Source organism: Cynocephalus volans, chromosome 11 (assembly GCF_027409185.1).
Source record: "Cynocephalus volans isolate mCynVol1 chromosome 11, mCynVol1.pri, whole genome shotgun sequence".
NCBI lineage: Eukaryota > Metazoa > Chordata > Mammalia > Dermoptera > Cynocephalidae > Cynocephalus > Cynocephalus volans.
In genome coordinates, this window is record NC_084470.1 from 17,170,601 (window position 1) to 17,190,866 (window position 20,266).

A 20,266-nucleotide genomic window follows, 5' to 3' on the forward strand; every position below is an offset into this window, starting at 1 on the left:
CTTGATTTCTTCTTGGACCCATATGTCATTAAGTAGAATGCTGTTTAATTTCCATGTGTTTGTATAGTTTCCAGAGTTTTGTTTGTTATTAATTTCTAGTTTTAATCCATTGTGGTCTGAGAAGATACATGGGATAATTCCAATTTTTTTGAATTTATTGAGACTTGATTTGTGACCTAATATGTGATCTATCCTGGAGAATGATCCATGTGCTGATGAGAAGAATGAATATTCTGAGGTTGTTGGATGGAATGTTCTGTAGATATCTGCCATTTCCAATTGGTCTAGAGTATTGTTTAGATCTTGTGTTTCTCTACTGATTCTTTGCCTAGATGATCTGTCTAATATTGACAGTGGAGTGTTCAGGTCCCCTGCTATTATGGTATTAGTGTCTATTACCTTCTTTAGGTCTAATAGAGTTTGTTTTATAAATCTGGCTGCTCCAACATTGGGTGCGTACATATTTATGATTGTTATGTCTTCTTGATGGATCACTCCTTTTATCATTAAGTAGTGTCCCTCATTGTCTCTTTTTATGGTTTTTAGTTTAAAGTCTATTTTGTCAGATATAAGAATAGCCACTCCAGCTCGTTTTTCTTTTCTGTTTGCATGGTAAATCTTTTTCCATCCTTTCACTCTTAGTCTGTGTGAATCTTTATGGGTGAGGTGGGTCTCTTGTAGGCAGCATATAGTTGGGTCCTGCTTTTTGATCCAGTCGGCCAGTCTGTGTCTTTTAATTGGGGAATTTAAGCCTTTAACATTAAGAGTTGTTATTGAAAGGTGTTGATTTATTCCTAGCATTTTATTGGTTGTTTGGTTGTCTTAGGTGTCTTTTGTTCCTTGCTTTCTGATTTACTGTTTGGTTTCTTTGTTTGTTGGTTCCTTAGGTTGTAGATAGTGTTTTTGTTAGCTTGTTTTCTCTTCATGAATGCCATTTTTATTGTACTAGCGGGTTTAGATTTTTCTTAGGTTTTTATGGCAGTGGTAGTTATTTTTCAGGAACCAAACCCAGTACTCCCTTGAGGATTTCTTGTAAGGGTGGTCTTGTGGTAGTGAACTTCCGCAGTTTTTGTTTGTCTGAGAAATATACTATTTGTCCCTCATTTCGGAAGGATAGCCTTGCAGGGTAGAGTATTCTTGGCTGGCAATCTTTGTCTTTTAGTATTTTGAAAATATCATCCCATTCCTTTGTAGCTTTTAGGGTTTGTGATGAAAAGTCTGATGTTAACCTGATTGGGGCTCCCTTATAGGTGATTTGACGCTTCTCTCTTGCAGCTTTTAAGATTCTCTCTTTGTCTCTGAGTTTTGCCAGTTTGACTATGACATGTCTTGGAGAAGGCCTTTTTGGGTTGAATACGTTTGGAGATCGTTGAGCTTCCTGGATCTGAAGATCTGTGATTTTTCCTATACCTGGGAAGTTTTCTGCCACTATTTTGTTGAATATGTTTTCAATGGAATCTCCATTTTCCTCCCCTTCTGGAATACCCATGACTCGGATATTTGAGCGCTTGAGGTTGTCTGATATCTCTCTCAGATTTTCTTCCATGTCCTTGATTCTTTTTTCTTTCTTTTTGTCTGCTTGTGTTATTTCAAACAGCCCATCTTCAAGTTCAGAGGTTCTCTCTTCAACTTCGACAAGCCTGCTGGTTAAACTCTCCGTTGTGTTTTTTATTTCGCTGAATAACTTCTTCAGTTCAGCAAGTTCTGCTACATTTTTTTTCAGGACATTGATTTCCTTGTATATTTCCTCTTTCAGATCCTGTATACTTTTCCTCATTTCATCATGATGTCTAGCTGAGTTTTCTTGTATCTCATTCAGTTTCCTTAGAATTATCACTCGAAATTCCTTGTCAGTTATTTCAAGGGCTTCTTGTTCTATAGGATCTAGAGTATGAGATTTATTAACTTTTGGTGGTGTACTTTCTTGATTTTTTGTATTTCTGGTGTCCTTTTTTTGGTGTTTATTCATTGTGGCAGGGGGTTTCACAGTCCACCGGTTTGAGACTAATGACTAACTAGGATGTTGCTGTGGTTGCCAATTTGGTATGGCTCCCGCCGTGACTGCTCAGTTGGCCTCTAGTGTCTTGTGTGTGTGGTTGCCTCGGGTCTTGGGCTTCTCTGGGGATCCACCTTTCTGGTCAGCTTGTACTCTGCTGGGCTGCTGGATCACGTACCACAGGGTGTGTGATCTCTGTTGAGCTTTCACTTTCTGTACAGGACTTCTCCCCGTTCCGTGTGCTCTGGCCCAGGCTGTTAGATCGTGCAGTGGTGACCCCACCGGGTGTGTGGTTTCTGTCGAGTCTCCGCCTCCCTGGCCGCACGTCTCCCCCCTCTGTGCACACTGTGCTGGGCTGGGGTGTGTCTTCTGCACCCCTCGTCTATCAGCTGGGCCTTCAAGACCCTGCTCAGCACCACCTCCCCCAGGAAGTCTACCAGGTTTCTGCTAGGCACAGACGACCGGTCTCTCTGGGTGCCTTTGTAGCACTGTGTAGATCTTTCTCTGGTCTTGTTCACCTTTGTATCCCCCCGGTATAAACCGAGTCTAGTGCCCGCCTGCAGCCTGCTCTCCGGCAGGTTCAAGCGGACCTGGGAACTCTCCTACCACACTATTCCCAACCAGAAATTCGTTAGGCTTTTTTCCAAACTGGTGGTCGCAGAGATGGTATCTGCCTCCCAGTAACAGGAAGTTTACCGGGCCGGAGTCCAGGGTGTGGTGGAGTGACAGTCGGCCTGCCCGTACTTCCTAGCCCTCCCAACACTGGTCGGGACGCCCCACACCCCCAGCCCCGCCAGAGAACTGCGGAGGGAGTGGGAGAGGAGGCCGGCCCGCAGGCTCCGGAAAGCCCCGCGCCAGGCCAAGCAAATGGGCTCAGTGATGGCCGAGCAGGGCGGAGCTGCCCGCACCTGGGAAAATGGAGGCAGCACCGGGGCAGTGAGTGGCCTGGTGGTGCAGGCGGGAGCCGCGTGGGCATCCACCCCCCGAACAGAGCTGTGCTAGGGATCACTCACAGTGCTGTGCCAGTTTGGGTGCTCGCTCTGTCTCTGGTTTGTTGCCTTCCGTGTTCTCGGCGCTGCCGCCTCGGGCTGTTCAGTCGCGGCGCCGCTCGGGCGCTCCCAGGAATCTTCTTTAATGCCGGCCTGAAACCTCGAATCCTGAATAGGGCAGCTGGCCGCCTTCAGTGCGGCCCCGGCCTCCGGGATCCTGGCTGCATCCACAGCAGCCCTGGCGCCGTGTTCCCTGTTTCAAGACTGGCTTTTGCAGCTAAGAATCAGTTCTTTTCCTGCTCCACACTTCAAAGCTGTTGCCTGTAAATGAGGCAGCCTGTCCTGCCGGGGGCAAAGTGGCGTTGAGCCCCCACGACCGGCCAGCAGCAGCAGTCCTCCCTTAAGAGATGGCAAGAGGAAGGTCCACAAGTTTCCCGGCTGCCTGAAGCCCAGTGGCCACCTTTTCCACCTCAGCTACTCAGCGCCAGCCGCCGCAGCCGCCGCCATCTTGAAACTCTGCTCCAATCTTTTCCTAATATTTTGATCACAGTTCCTTGAATCTGTGCATGTGGAACCTGTGGGTAAAGAGTCCTGACAATATTATGTTGCATACTCAATATCCACACTTGGAAATGAAAATTAACATACCCAAGGCAGAACTCCTGATTTACTGCCCTTAAATCTGTTCTTTCTCTCGTGTTATTTTTTTATTTTTATTTTTTTTAAAGATGACTGGTAAGGGGATCTTAACCCTTGGCTTGGTGTTGTCAGCACCATGCTCAGCCAGTGAGTGAACCGGCCATCCCTATATAGGATCCGAACCCGTGGCCTTGGTGTTATCAGCACCGCACTCTCCCGAGTGAGCCATGGGCCGGCCCCTCTCTCATGTTATTTTAAGTGTACCAACCAAACGCCTAGGAGTCATCCTTAATTCTTTCCCTTATCCCTCAATAATCTATTAACTAGTCCTGTCAACCATACCTTTAAAAGACATCTAGAATCTGACACTTCTCACCATCTTCACTGCTACCACCATAACATCTTATCTGGACTATTACAGTAACCTCTCAGCTGATCTCTCCATTTCCACTTTTACCCACTTAAAATTTATGGGTTTCCCATTCAGCAAAGTGATTTTACAACTGTTAGTCACTGAAAATAATATTATATTATTCCCCTACCCAAAACCTTCCTTTGGCTTATCCAGCACACTTAGTATGAAATCCAGACTCTTTACCCAGGCCTCTAAAGTTCTGCATAATTTGGCCTCAGCCTGCCTCTGACTACAACACCTTCTATCTCTCCCTTGCTTACTCTACTCCGATGACATCGACCTTGTTTGTCCAAGACACATAGGTCATTTATTATATGTAATCTAGAGATGATTTAAAGTATATGGGAGGATGTGCATAGGTTATATGCAAATATGCCATTTTACATAAGGGGCTTGAGTATCCAACGAGTTTGATCGTTGCTGGGAGTCCTGGAAACAATCCCCTGCAAATATAATCCCCTCCTGAGGAAGGGCTGTACATATGTGGCTAGAAGTATGTATTTGAGAGTTATCAGCTTGTATGGCTGAAGAAGTATATATTTGATAGTTATCAGTATATAGGTGATATTTAAAGCCATGGGATAGATAAGATTACTTAGAAGAAAACTGCCTTTATGCCTCTGCATTTGCTGTTTCTTCATCTGAACACTGGCTGATTCCATTCAGATGTCATTTCAAAAAGGCTTTCTCTGATCTTCCTATTTAAAATTTCTTTGCAATCACAAGATATTTTCAGATAATGATAGTTGCTATTAAAATATTGAATTGGACCATGGTATAGCAGTGAGGATCTGAGCATCTGCAACATTAACCGCTAGAGATTTGGACAGTGAGAAGAAGCCAGTCATGTGAAGCTGGGGAAAAAGTATCTGAGATGGCATAGGAAGACTCCTAAGTGGGAATGAGCCTACTTAGAAAGAATAGGAAGAGGGCTGTAACATAGGGAGCAAAGAGGGGAGTGGTATGAGTTAAGGATGGAGGGTTATGATAGGCAGGAGCCAGATCCTTTAGCACCTTTTAGGTCAGAATAAGGAATTAGATTTTATTGTAAGTGTGATGGGAAGCCATTAGCATGTTTTAAACAGGGAAATAATTGAATTCATGTTTTCAAATGTGTTTAATCTTAACATCCCTACTTAAAATCCTTTGATGCCTACTCACTGCCTTCAGTGTAAATCCAAACTCCTTAGCTAGTCTTTTGAGCTTTGACCTTGTCTTCCTTCTTCAGAAGCATCTCTAATTACTGCCTCCCCCACCTTTAGCCATATAGACCTTCATATCTTCTGGAGTGGGATGTATTCTTGTTCCTGAGCCTTTGCACATGCTGATTCCTCTGCTTGGAATACCCTCCCTATTTCCATTATTTTACCTGCTATTCCTCTAAGGGAATCACCTTTTTATCACCTTCTCCAAGATACATTGACTGATAGAGCCCTGCTCAGGGCTGAGTGTCCCTCTAGTGTTCTTTCTTGGTTCTGTTAGTTCTTAACTGTACTGTGTTATAATTACCTGTTAATTATTTGTCTTTTAATCTGCAGATTATTTTAGGGCAGGTGCATTCTATCTTGGTTATCCTGGTATTTGATGCTTGCCCCAGAGGAGATGCTCAAATGTTTGTTAAATGTATCCAAGCTTCATATGATACTTAAATTTCCACACAAATATTACATGAGATTCTTTATTCTGACAGTACATCTAATGAATGATAATCAGTTCCCCTATTTCTAAAATGGACTTTTAAGAATTACACAAATAATACATGAATGCATAATCTATACAAAATTCAACTTTATAGGAAACTCTGACCACTACCCACGGGTCCTGATTCCTTTCCCCGTGTACCTCCCTGTTAACATTTTTAAATGACGCTTGCCAAATTACTCTTGGTTTATCACAGAATCTCCTGACTTTGTCTAAAACAATTCATGTTACAATACATGTCACAGATTTTTTGAGTTTTTGTTATATTTAAGTCTGTGATGCTACCAGCCAAAACTGGCCATCGAACACTTTATTTTTGGCTACTCCAGGTTGAGATTGTGCTGTAAATGTAAAATACACAGTGGGTTTCAAAGACTTATTACCAGGAAAAAGAATGTAAAAGATCTCAATAATTTTTATGATGATTACATGTTCAAATAATATGTTGGATATATTGTTACAATCAATTTTGCCTGTTTCTTTTTACATTTTAATGTGGCTACTAGAAAATTAAAAGTTGTACATTTATCTTGCATTATACTTCTTTTTCCCCCCCTTTGCATTATATTTCTATTGACCAGTGCCAATTTAAATGATAAGATTTATAGCACCAAGCTTTTCTGCTTTCACATACGAATGTAACTACTTGTTCTTTGATTCTTTAAACCTAGAATTTATATTACTTGTGAACATCTATTAATTTCAGCACCTTAGTAGTTTTTCTGTTACGCAAGTTCTAGGTGGTATATGGGACGCAAAGAGAAATAAAACTCATTTTCTGTCCTGTTGGAGCTTATAGTATAATGGTGCTACAGGAGATACATAGAGAAATAAAGCAGTCTCTCACCTCTAGGAGCTTATGGTCTAGTAACAGAAGATAAGTAAATACAGTTGTCCCTCATCATGCACAAAGTATTGATTCCAGGAACCCCGTGAATTCCAAAATCTGAGGATGTTCAAGCCCATGATATAAAATGGCGTAGTATTTGCATATTACCTATGCATGTCCTTCTGTATATTTTAAATCATCTCTAGATTACTTATAATAACTAATACAATGCAAATGCTATGTAAATAGTTGTTATACTATTTGTATTAATTTTTATTTTATTTATGTTTTTGAATATTTTTAATTTGCAGTTGGTTGAATCTTCAGGTATGGAGGGCTGGCTGTATTCCACAGGTCTAGAAGGTTATACATTAAGAATTAAGGAGCAACAAGATTCAGGAAGATTCTTATGAACCATTCATTCATTCAACAAGTTTCTTTTTAATGTCTTCTATGTACCAGGACTAGTCCCTTCATGGCATTTGTTAGCTGTAAATGCTAGGGGTCCTGTATCTAATCAATTAGGATTGGACTTTGTGGTTGCATAATCAGGAAAACGCTTTTCTTATTTTTCCTTTTAGCACTATATGAGATAATGAGTGGGAGAAAATATGTACATTTTACAGTTCTATACAGACATTATAAATTGTAACATATGAAATATATAATTTTATTCTTTATAAGTAACCAGCTTATCTATCACACCCTAAGCTGTTTTGTTAGTAGATGTGATGGACTTTACTAATCATTCACAAGTAAACCTTCCATGAATCCTGTAGGTAGAGTTAATCATTTCCTACTTTGGGTGTATATGACACTTCATTACGATTACTTATGTGCATTCCTCCTCTCCCCCTAGCAACTATTCTGAATTCCTTAGAGCAGAGGATCTTATCTTGTTTTAGTTGCCTTATGAATTCATTAAATTACTAGCATCTGTACCCATACAGATACTCTGTACGATGTGAATATACTTAATACCACAGACCTGTACACTTAAAAATGGTAAATTTTATTTTATCTATGTTTTACTAAACATCTGACCCCATACATTCCTTTAGTTACCACTAACTCCAATTCTCTCCTTTTTTGGTTATGTTTTTTAGAAAGAACGTACTATTCTCAATTACATTTCATTTGTTTTTCAACCCCTTGCAAACTGGCTTCTGCGTTTACCTCTACCTAAAACTTTAAAAATACAAAGGACATACAAAAGTTAAATCAAAATAGGTCAAAGACCTAAACATAAAAGCTAAAACTATGAAACTCTTAGAAGAGAACGTGGGGGAAAGCATTATGACACTGGATTTGGCAATGATTTCTTGGATATGACACAACAAAGCACAGGCAACAAAAGAAAAAAACAGGTAAATTTCATCAACATTAAGAAGTTTTGTGCACCAAAGGACAATATCAACAGTGAAAAGGCAACTCAGCGAATGGAAGAAAATACCTGCAAATCATATATATGATAAGGAATTAATATCCAGACTATATTAAGAACTCTTACAATTAAACGACAAAAAAACCCACAACTCGATTAAAAATGGACAAAGGACTTGAGTAGACATTTTTCCAAAAAAGATATACAAATGGCCAATAAACCATGAAAAAGGTGCTCAACATCACTGATCATTAGTGAGATGCAAATCAAAACTACAACGAGATACCATTTCTCACCATTACAATAGCTATTATAAAAAAAATGGAAAATAACAAGTGTTTGTAAGGAGGTATAGAAATTGGAACCTTATATATTGATTTGAGATGCAAATCAAAACCACAAAGAGATACCATTTCTCACCCATTGCAATAGCTACTATAAAAAACAAAAACAGAAAATAACAAGTGTTTATTAGGATGTATAGAAATGAGATGTGAAGTGGTATAGCCACTGTGGAAGATGGTATGGGGGTTTCACAAAAAATTAAACAGAACTACCACATGATCCAGCAGTTCCACTTCTGGGCATATACCCGAAAGTATTGAAAGCAGAGACTTGAACAGGTAGCATTGCTCACAGTACCTAAAAGGTGAGAGCAACCTAAGTGTCCATTGACAAATGAATGGATAAACAAAAAGTGGTATATACATACAATGGAATATTATTCAGCCTTAAAAAGGAAGGAAATTCTGACGCATGCTACAACACGGATGAACCTTGAAGACATTATGCTAAGTGAAATAAGTCAGTCACAAAAGGACGAATATTATAAGATGCCACTTATATGAGGTGCCTAAAATAGTCAAATTTGTAGAGAAAGAAGGTAGAATAGTGGTTGTCTGGGCTAGGGAGAGGGAGAAATGGGTATAGAGTTAAGATGAAAAAGTTAAGATGAAAAGTATAGATGGCGCAAATGGTTGCAGAATCATGTGAATGTACTTAATACCAAGACCTGTACACTTAAAAATGGTAAAAAATAAATTTTGTCATCTATATTTTACTAAAATTTTTAAAACGCCTATTTTAAAAAACTGATTTCATTTGATCGTGTTGACTTCCTTGAAATTCTAACCTTGGTTTCTAGACTCAGCCTCTTGTGGTTTTTCCTTCTGTTCCTGTGGTCCTCTCTCCCTTTCTCCTTTGGGGTTTTCTAACTTTAACTTATGGTTCTTTCTTCAGCTTTGTTATTAATTAATTACAATTGCATTCATATCCCAGGCTTCTGCTACTAGCTATGCAGGTTATATATGACCTTATGCAGGTTATATAATCTCTGTTAGTGTCAGTCTCCTCAAATATAAATTAGGGTTTAATATCCCTATCTTGTTGCTTGTGAGTATTAAATAAATCACATAAACAATGCATTTGGCCTTGATAGGTACTGTATGATGGTAACTTAATCTGTATCTCTAGGCTAGCTATTTCTTGAGGTCTAGAACTAATTCCAACTGTCTTTTGGACATCCCACTTACTTGTTTCCTTGAGACCTTAATAACCTTAATATTTAAAAAAAAAATTTTTTTCCCCCTCCCCAGGCCTGTTCTTCCTTCTCTGTTAACTGTTTTGATGAATGGCCTCACAATCTACCCTGAGTGGAAGTCTAGTCTGATTTATCAGGTTTCCCCCACTGAACTATTTTTTTCACCTTTTCAACAGTAGCTACTGGTGTAATGCCTGGCACATTATAGGTGGCTAATAAATGTTTGTTGACTGCACGAATGACTGTATGATTCCTTATCCTGTGTGGTAGAACACAGACTTTCTACTAAATTCTTATATTCTATTCTAAGGTGGTTTACAGCACATCATGGAGCTCATGTTGAATTCATTCAGGATTCTAGGGTACAGTTCTGCTTAATTATTATATCTTCTCTTAATATTATTTTTTCTTTATTGTTTCTAAGACTAAAATACATGTATTTCTTCTTAACATTTTCTTAACTTTTTATTGTGTGAAATTCCAAACATAACAAAAGAAAAGAAAGCAGTATATTGATTCCCCATGTACTCATCACCCAACAATGATCAATTCATGTTCCTCTTCCTCTCAATACAGATTACTTTGAAGCAAATTCCAGATATCATTTTATCCATGAATATCAGTATTTATCTCTAAAGAATAAAGACTTTTAAAATAATCACAATACAATTATCACACCTAAAAATGATTCCTTAATAGCATCAAATATCTAGTCTGTGTTCAAATTTTCCCAATTGTCATATACAATTTGCTAACAGTTTTTATTTGTAATAAGAATCCAGTTTAGGATCATGCACTGAAATTGATATGACTCTTAAGTCTTAGTTATAGATTTCTCCTCTCTTTTTTCCCTTGGAATTTATTTGTTAAAGAAACTGTGTTCTGTAGATTTTCCAAAAGTCTAGATCAGCACCATTCAATACAAACATAATGCAAGCCACGTATGTAATTTAAATTTTTCTAGTTAACCACATTTTTAAAAAGTAAAAAAGAAATAGGTGAAATTAATTTTAATGTTATATTTTATTTAATTTAGTATATCCAAATATTATCATTTCAACATGTAATTTAAAATTATAATGAGATTGAAAACTTTTTTTAATGCTAAGTATTAGAAATCCAATGTGTATTTTATACTTATAGCACATCTCAATTGGGATTAACCATATTTCAACTGCTCACTAGCTACATGTGGCTACTGGCTACCATATTGATCAGGGCAGGTCTAGATTTTGCAGGTCGAATCCCTGTGGTGTCATTTAGCATGTTTTCTTTCCCTTTTTTTTCTTATAAATTGGTAACATGTATTTAGATTTTCTTTTCATTTTTATACAGAAGAATACTGCAAATGTCAACATTGAAACTAAACACATTTTGAAATGAAATTGTGAGTCCCTTTAAAGATTAAAAACTTTTTATTTGTATTTCAGTGCCAATCCAGAGGAATATAATACAGTTGTACAGAAGCCAAGACAAATTCTATGTCAGTTCATTGACCGAATACTTACAGATGTAGATCTTGGTAAGAAACCAATGATTTCTTATATCAACTTTACAAATTTGATAGTTTCATTTCCATATATATACAACATCATGCTAGCATTTTTCTCTATGAAGTTTTAGATATAGGGTTAATACTTGTATTTATGATAGTTATTCTTTTCTTTTTTTTTTTTTAAAGCCAGTCAAATTTAGCAGTGGAGGGTTGTATACCAACTTTAGTGACACTAATGTTAATAAGTTCTGATAACCCACTACCATTGGACTAGCTGATGACAGTTACTGTTTTTAGGCAAGTTGTTATGCAGTATTGCTTGTTACATAATGTGATTTAGACTTTTTTTTTTTTTTTAAAGATGACCAGTAAGGGGATTTTAACCATTGACTTGGTGTTGTCAGCACCACACTCCGCCAAGTGAGCTGACCAGCCATGGGCTGGCCCTTGATTTAGACTTTTAAAGTAATTCTATTTTTCTGTTTGTTAGCTAGATTTTCTACTCCTTGCTATGCATTCTTCTCTGATGTGAGATATCAATACATAAAAAATATTTGGCCAGTTCCAATCATGTGGACCCTATTTTACTTAAGTCTTGTGCCATTGATCGAGATATAGAAAAAGCCACAAAAAACTCTTTAAATAAGAGTTGGTGCCTTTGTCTGTAGGAGGTAATAGGATTCTGTGAGTTGTTAAATCAACCATGGCCTGTTTAAGGCAATCTAAAAGATGAATATTACCAACTTGGCAAGATGGTGTCACATTTGTAATATCTGTTGAAATTATATGGAAGGGGATAATAATTATATGAAATTATTATATGTTGAAATTATCTGTTGAATTATATGTTGTAATAGAGAGTGGCATTTGGCTTAGGGTTTGTAAATTTGATTCTAAATTTGGCACAGAGTTTATGACATAGCCATTTAGCCTTTCTTTTTTCAATCGGTAAAATTATGGGTTGTTGAGAAATAACAAAGGACTACTGAATACTTGCAAGATGTATTTTCATATGGTACTCTCTCTGCTTCGACCACTTGCCTTTCCCTCTGTGCTTTACCAACTCCTAGAGTCTGTGAACTCCTACATGTTGTCCTCCCAGACACCTGTTTCCCTTTATTCTGGGTTAGTGCAGTTGCCAGATTGTATTAAAATTATTTGTTTGTTTGTTTGACTCCCTCACCTGATTGTGAGACTTTTTTTTCAATTGTCAGATTTTAGGACAGTGCCTGGCATACTGTTGGCCTACAGTACATGTTTGGTGAATAGATATATAATAGATGAATGCACATGATTATTAAACATTTAAAATTAGGACTGTAGTGTTTGGTCCCATTAATTTAGCATGAGCGCTGTGCTGAACATAATTCTGGTCACCAGCGTCTAGATTCTTAACAAAAGGACTGCTGTTTAATTTGTCATGACTCTTTAAAATGAATCTTTTATTGTTTTAGTTGCTCTAGAACTTGTAAAGAAAACTGACTCTCAGCCAACCTCTGTAATGTTGCTTGATTTCATCCAACATATCATGAAATCCTCCCCACTTATGTTTGTAAATGTGAATGGAAGCCATGGGCAAAATGAGGCCAAAGGCAGTTGTATTGGTAAGTGCTGCTATTCATGCATTCATTTGCAATCTGTTTCATGAATTCTACCCTTTTCTACTCTTCTGCAATATCACATATACATAATTGCAGTTTTTGGGGTCAAATTTGCTGTAAATTGAGGGAATGAAATTGTAAGGGTTATTTTTATTTAACATATCTTTATTTTCTTTTTATCATGTACTAGGTGTTTAGAAAAGAACAGAAGTCTTCAAATTGGTTTATTTGCTGTTGAGCACTTTGGCACAGTTTTCTTTTTTCTGTTCTTGGTAATTTCTTTTTTCTGGGCTAGAGATTGGCAAACTATAGCCCACAGGCCAGCTGCCTATTTTTGTAAACAAAGTTTTCTTAGAACATGGCCACACTCATTCGTTTACTACTACAGAAGCAGCTTATACACTGAAGCCAAAAGTATTTGGCCCTTTAAGAAAAACTTTGCTGACCCCCGTACTAGATGGTGAGGCTTTTTTTTTCTAGGCTTATTTCTTATTGCTCCTACTACTTTTGTCTCTTTATTGGTCTGCTCATAAACAGATTTAAAGCAAACTTTTTTTTCCTGTGTAATGGGTATGTTAAAATTCTATGCTTAAACTTCAAGTCTCAACTTTGGTAGCATGTCCTCCAACAAGTCTTTTCTGACAACTACTCCTGACTGACTAGAACTGGCTTTGTTACTCCTTCACTCTTAGTTAAGTACTCTCTTAATAGTAATGGTTTTGCATATTTTTCCATGTGAGTGGCTATTAAATTGCATTGTAATCATTTGTCTATATTCTTTTCTACAGTATTTTTTAAACTATAGATCATAACCCACTAGTGGGTTATGAAATTAGAGAGTTATCAGCATTTAAAGCAAGATGAAGTAAACTAGAAAATATAGTACATTGCATGTAATGAATTAGTACTATTTCATGAAACTTTTACTTCTAACTAAAATAAATATGCATATGTATACTGGGTCATGATGTAAAATGTATTTCTTAGTTGCAGTCAAAAAGTTCAAGAAATTATACTATAGCATTTGAGAGGACAGTAATATGACTGATTTACTCTTGTGTGTCTGGGACTGAGTCGCCACTCAAATTTTTGTTGAAGGAGTGATGATAGCTATCGTTTATTGAACATTTTTATACATTGGGAGGGTTTTTTTGTTTTTTTTGTTTTATTTTTAAAGATGTCCGGTAAGGGATCTTAACCCCCGACTTGATGTTGTCAGCACCATGCTCTCCCAAGTGAGACAACCGGCCATCTCTATATAGGGAACTGAACCCGTGGTTTTGGTGTTATTAGCACCACACTCTCCCAAGTGAGCTACCGGCCGGCCCTTGACTTAGTATTTTATGTACATTATCTTATTCGATCCTCAGAGTAACCCATAACATACATGTCATTATTCCCCTTTCATAGATGAAGTTACAAGGTTCAGAGAAATGAAAATTTCACACAACTAGTAAGTAGAAAGCTAGGACTTTGTCTGTCTGACTCTATGCTTGGTATTCTAAACTATTATAATATGTTTCCACTGTGTAGGGAATGTTTTAGATTATTTTTGTTAGTGAAGTTTATTCTTTAAAATCATCATCAGGGCTGGCTGATTAGCTCAGTTAGTTAGAGTGTAGTGTTATAACACCAAGGTCAAGGGTTCGGATCCCCATAATGGCCAGCCACCAAAAAAAAAAAAAAGTCAATCATCAAGCATTAGCAAGTTAGTTAGCACTTTCAATGTACTTGCTTATTTAATATCTTTTTTTGTTTATTTCAAAGAATTCAGTAATTGGATCATAACAAGACTTCTGCGGATTGCAGCAACTCCATCCTGTTACATGTTACATAAGAAAATCTGTGAAGTCATCTGCTCATTATTATTCCTTTTTAAAAGCAAGAGTCCTGCTATTTTTGGGGTACTCACAAAGGAATTATTACATCTTTTTGAAGACTTGATTTACATCCACAGGAGAAATGCAATGGGAGACATTGTAGAATGGCCAGTAGTTGCTAGCCAATTTTTAAGTCAATTAGATGAACACATGGGATGTTTACAAACAGCTCCTTTGCAGTTCACGACCATGCAAAATTTAGAATTTATTGAAGTCACTTTATTAACTGTTCTTATTCGTATTATTGCGATTGTGTTTTTTAGAAGGCAAGAACTCTTACTTTGGCAGATAGGTTGTGTTCTGCTAGAATATGGTAGTCCGAAGACTAAATCCTTAGCAATTAGCCTTTTAACTGAACTCTTTGAGCTTGGAGGACTACCAGCACAACCAGCCAACACTTTTTTCAACTCATTTTTGGAATTATTAAAACACCTTGTAGAAATGGATACTGACCAATTGAAGCTCTATGAAGAGCCATTATCGAAGCTGATAAAGACACTATTCCCCTTTGAAGCAGAAGCATATAGAAATATTGAACCTGTCTATTTAAATATGCTACTGGAAAAACTCTGTGTCATGTTTGAAGATGGTGTGCTTATGCAGCTTAAGTCTGATTTGCTAAAAGCAGCTTTGTGCCATTTACTGCAGTATTTCCTTAAATTTGTGCCAGATGGGTATGAATCTGCTTTACAAGTCAGGAAGATCTACATCAGAAATATTTGCAGATCTCTTGTGGATGTGCTTGGACTTCAGGTAGATGCAGAGGTAAGACATTTTTAAGGTTACTTGTTAGGTATGTGTTTTGCTCATTTAAGTATATGCATATGTGCAAGGTGATAATAAGAAAATAGAGTATCTTTAATAATGATGTATATTCAGGACGTAATAGTTTGGCTACCTATTATGGATTTTTACTTCGATTTCAGAAGGACTTATTCATTAAGCTGGTAATGAACTGCCAGTCGAGTAGAATATTTTAAAGTAGAATTTGTGAAGTATTAATGTGTTTGTTTCATTATTAACTAAAAGGGGGCCAGTTATCAACTTAATTGCAGAAACTCTGATCACTCATAGATTTTATTTTCAACAGGTTATTATCAATCAGTTTTAGGAAACCTGTGAGTAATTAGTTATGCCGAATTATGCCCTTTTTCCTGTTTGAACTGTGGGAGACAGGCAATACAATAAAATAGTCAGATATGTAGTAAGTTGATTAAACATTTTATTTTATTTATACTTTTTTCTGGATTTATAGTGTGAAAATTCCCTTATAGAAGTTTTCTTTGTAGCATTTTGATAGGGGGAAAAACAGATTATAGAAGAGTTTGTGTTAAGCCTTCTAAGACTATACAGCCATACTAAATATATAGACTTAAATAATATAGATTAACTTAGGTATTTGTGTTGCTTTATGAGACTTTGATAATAGTTTACCTTACTATAAAACATATAAAACCAAATGCTTTCTTGCTGCCTATGAATAATATAAACATATTTTCTAAGAGAGAGTTTTGAAATTATTTTTGTTTTCTCAGTACTTATTGGGCCCACTTTATGCAGCCTTGAAAATGGAAAGTATGGAAATCCTTGAGGAGATTCAATGCCAAGCTCAATGGGAAAGCCTCAGCAGTGATAGTGATGGAATATCACCCAAAAGGCGTCGACTCAGTTCATCTCTAAACTCTTCCAAAAGAGCACTGAAACAGACTGAGGAGTATGACCTTCATTCAGTTTGTATTTGGCCATTTAATGAAACTGTGTTCACTTTAGAATCATGTTTTAGTTAGTGCTTTGATTTAAATACACAAAAAGCATTTTTCTAAATGTTGTCAAAGGAATGCTTAAAATAGTTTAATAGTTTTTGTAGTCTGTTCTACTATGAAATATTTTATAGCTAAAAATAATTACTTTGCTTGTTTTTACATGCCTGTCTAATTTAACTTTTTAATATGTAAAAAATCTGATACTATACATCTATCAGCAATTTTTTAAATGTTAGCGAAGTTTTTTTTTTTTTTTTTTTGGCTGGTAAGGGGATCGCAACCCTCAACATGGTGTTGTCTGCACCACGCTCAGCCAGTGAGTGCACCGGCCATCCCTATATAGGATCCGAACCCGCGGTCTCGGCGCTACCAGCACCACACTCTCCTGAGTGAGCCACGGGGCTGGCCCGCAAAGTATTTCTTAATGTAGCCAAAGAATTGCCACATTTCAGCCAGCCCTGAACTTTTTTTTAATTGTTGTTTTAAATCTTTCTCAGTATGAATTTTAGTAGTGATATTACATGGTATTTTTTGTTTTAAATATGTTTCACGTTTAAACCAAATTTATACTGAATATGAATATCTTTCTACTGTGATTGTAATTAATTATAGAATTAAACATGTGGATATGAATAAAAAGAGCATATTATGGAGCGCACTGAAACAGAAAGCTGAATCCCTTCAGATTTCCCTTGAAAACGGTAATCTAAAGAGTCCTGTTATTGAGACTTTAGAAGGAATCATTGTTGTCTTACAACTGACTGCTCTGTGCACTGTTCACTGTTCTCATCAAAACATGAACTGGTAAAACAACTTATATTTTCTGGGTGGGTTTCTTGTAATGAACTTGGATTTACTGTTTTAGGAGATCTTGTTATTCACTTGATTCATGTGAACTTAGAATGCAAACTTTTCAGTGAGGTAGATAAGAAATTGATTTTCAGTTGAGTGCCTGCTAAGTGCTAGGCACTGTGCTAAGCACTGTGTATATGTCTTACAACAATTTTGTGAGGTAAATGCTGTTATGTCCACTTTACAGAAAAGAAGTTGAAACTCAGAGAAGTTGAGGCTCTTTTTTTGTCTGAAGCCTAAACTAACTTTTCTGGGAACCCATGACTAGAAAGTAGCAGAACACATTTATGTAAAACTCAGAAGCCAGTGTTCTTTTGGCTGCTCCATTTCTCCCTTCAATAATAACAATAGGAATTTAGAACTCATCAGAGATCAGTATTTTTTTTTTTTTTTTTGAAACATAATTGATTGTACGTATCTGTGAGTGCCACGTTGACTATCAATACCTGTGTATATGTGATGCTCAAATCAGGGTAATTAGTATATTCAACATTACAGAATGTAATCATTTTTGTGGCCCTTTAGAGATCAATATTCTTAATGTAGGTAAAACAGACAAGTAATCTGAAGATTTAGTTTTATTTTTACTGCCACATTTTAGACCATTACTCTTTGTTAATTTTTTCATGGTAATTTATTCTGTATTTTCTGATTCATTCTTAACTAGCCAATGCAAAGTTACAAAAGAGATTTTAGAAGATCTATATTAATTCAGATTCCCTTAAATTGGGAATTGGAGATAACTTGAAGGAAGAGATGATTAGGCTGAAGCCTACCATCGTCCTGTTGTGAAGAAAGTCTTTACACACTTCAAGCCGGTTAATAGTTATGCAGGCATGTCTTGTCATTTTTTAAGCCCGGTGATGCCACATTTAAGTATCCTACTTTACTGGCTAGCCACCAAAAAACCCACCAAAACAAATGAACAAAAAACCCCCAAAAACAAAGAAAAAAGGAAGTATCCTAGATTAAATTTATTTCTCAAATCCTAAGAGTGATTTAAGCCAACATAAAGAGATTACATTTAAAATAATAATGACATATTAATTGATTTGCATATTTACTTTAAATTGGTTTAAGGTTATAGGTTAGTTTTGTACTCACCATTTCTTTTTTCTTTACTGAAATATCAGGCTTGACTCTAACAAAATTCATCTTAATTCTAATGACTTTAAAAATGTACTTAATGCAGCCATAATTTCAAGGACTGTCAAGATAAATGTAAGAAGAACCCTTCAGTGGTGATAACTTGGATGTCTTTGGATTTTTACACAAAAGTGCTTAAGACGTGTAGGAGTTTGTTAGAATCTGTTCAGAAACCTGACCTGGAGGCAATCATTAATAACACAGTGAAAATTTATGATGCTTTGATTTATATGCAAGGTGAGTACAAATAAGCAGTAGATCAGAAAAACTATAAAGATAATCAGAACAGGCTTTTTTTTCCGTGCCTGAAGCCTAAATACACAAGTGTTTGGAATACCCAGAAGTTTTTTTCTTGATTTCAGTACTATTAAGCTTGTCGGTAATTTCTGAGTTCCAAATTTATTTGTGTAATATTTTTATTTATTAATCTTCAGTCAATAGAAATTATATGTAACTTTTAAGTTTTTTTTTTTTTCCTTGTTTATTTTTTGTTTTGGGGAGGCAGCTGGCCAGTATGTGGATCTAAACCCTTGACCTTGGTGTTATAGCACCATGTTCTAACCAACAGAACTAATCGGCCAGCCCAAAGCTTTTTGATTTGAGATCTGAAGAATGCTATGATCCTTCTACTAAAAAGAAAAAATGCATAGGTGCTTATTTTTATAAAGTCACATTTAATTTCTTTGGATTCACAGACCTCAGAACATCATTCATGGATCTCTATGTTAAGAACCCCTGTTTATTAAATGTTCATTATAATTCCACTTGATGTTTCAAATGTCTATGTTTTTATTTTTAAAAAGACAAAGTTAGATATGATTAAGGAAAGGATATAACTAATGACATATTTTGTGTTTCTGTAGTAAAAAGTTCATTTGAAGATCATATTCTGGAAGACTTATGTGGAATGCTGTCACTTCCATGGATTTATTCCCATTCTGATGATGGCCGTTTAAAGTTGACCACATTTGCCACTAATCTTCTAACATTAAGCCAGAGGATTTCAGATAGCTACTGTAAGTGGTCACAAAATTGTGTCTATGTGTGTGGTTTGTTTTGTTTTGTTTTAACTTATCTTTATATAGGAATTCTAACACTTATCATGTATATTTTTTCAATAATTAAAAGAGGAGGTACATTTTTAATAATTCAAAAAGGAGTTAGATGTGTAAAAAGCAACAATCGAAAGCTTGCCCCATATATCCCATTTCCTTTCTTTCTGTATAGTTTGAAATGTATCCTTAGATATCTTTATCTTTATCTAATAAAATTATGAAATATTTGAGAAGTACAAAAAAGGAATGGAGAATAATACATTAAACCTCTTATACCATCTTCCCAGTTTAAGAAATAAAAATGTTAGAGATGTAATGGAAGCCCTTTGATTGTCTCTTTCCAATTTCAGTTCCCTCACTGTCTCCAGAGATTACTGTTCTGTAAATGAATTTTTTTCTCTTTTTTCTTTCTTTGGCAGCTGGCTGGTATGGGAATCTGAACCCTTGACCTTGGTGTTACAAGGTCATGCTCTAACCGACTGAGCTAACTGGCCAGCACAAGATAACTACTGTTCTGAGTTTGATGTTTTTTATTCTGATGAATGTTGTATTACTTTTACTATATATGTTTTTATCCCTAAATAATATATAGAATTGTTTTGCTTTTTACAGCTTGCTTTTATTGGTCAACATTATCTTTTTTTTTTTTTTTTTTTTTTTAAAGATGACCGGCAAGGGGATCTTAACCCTTGTCTTGGTGTTGTCAGCACCATGCTCAGCCAGTGAGCGAACCGGCCATCCCTATATGGGATCCGAACCCATGGCCTTGGTGTTACCAGCACCGCACTCTCCCGAGTGAGCCACGGGCCGGCCCCGGTCAACATTATCTTTATGAGACTTATCCATGGTGATACATGTAACTGTAGAATTTTACTTAAACTTCTAAATAGTAGCTAAATATATGGATGGACACTATTTATCAGTTCTCCTATTGGCAAGGCAGTCAAGATGTTTCCAATTTTTCACAATTACAAACCAAAT

At 36.4% G+C, this 20,266-nt stretch overlaps 1 protein-coding gene across 1 annotated transcript in view; it reads left to right on the plus strand.

The window, feature by feature from the left end:
• ATR (ATR serine/threonine kinase) overlaps positions 1 to 20,266 on the plus strand; it is a 117,259-nt gene that overhangs the window by 5,467 nt on the left and 91,526 nt on the right. The window contains exons 2-8 of the mRNA XM_063113819.1: positions 10,924 to 11,015; positions 12,443 to 12,592; positions 14,357 to 15,234; positions 16,005 to 16,183; positions 16,845 to 17,036; positions 18,277 to 18,467; positions 19,094 to 19,246. Of these exons, the coding sequence (XP_062969889.1) occupies positions 10,924 to 11,015; positions 12,443 to 12,592; positions 14,357 to 15,234; positions 16,005 to 16,183; positions 16,845 to 17,036; positions 18,277 to 18,467; positions 19,094 to 19,246 (1,835 nt within the window). The remainder of the gene's footprint in view (positions 1 to 10,923; positions 11,016 to 12,442; positions 12,593 to 14,356; positions 15,235 to 16,004; positions 16,184 to 16,844; positions 17,037 to 18,276; positions 18,468 to 19,093; positions 19,247 to 20,266) is intronic.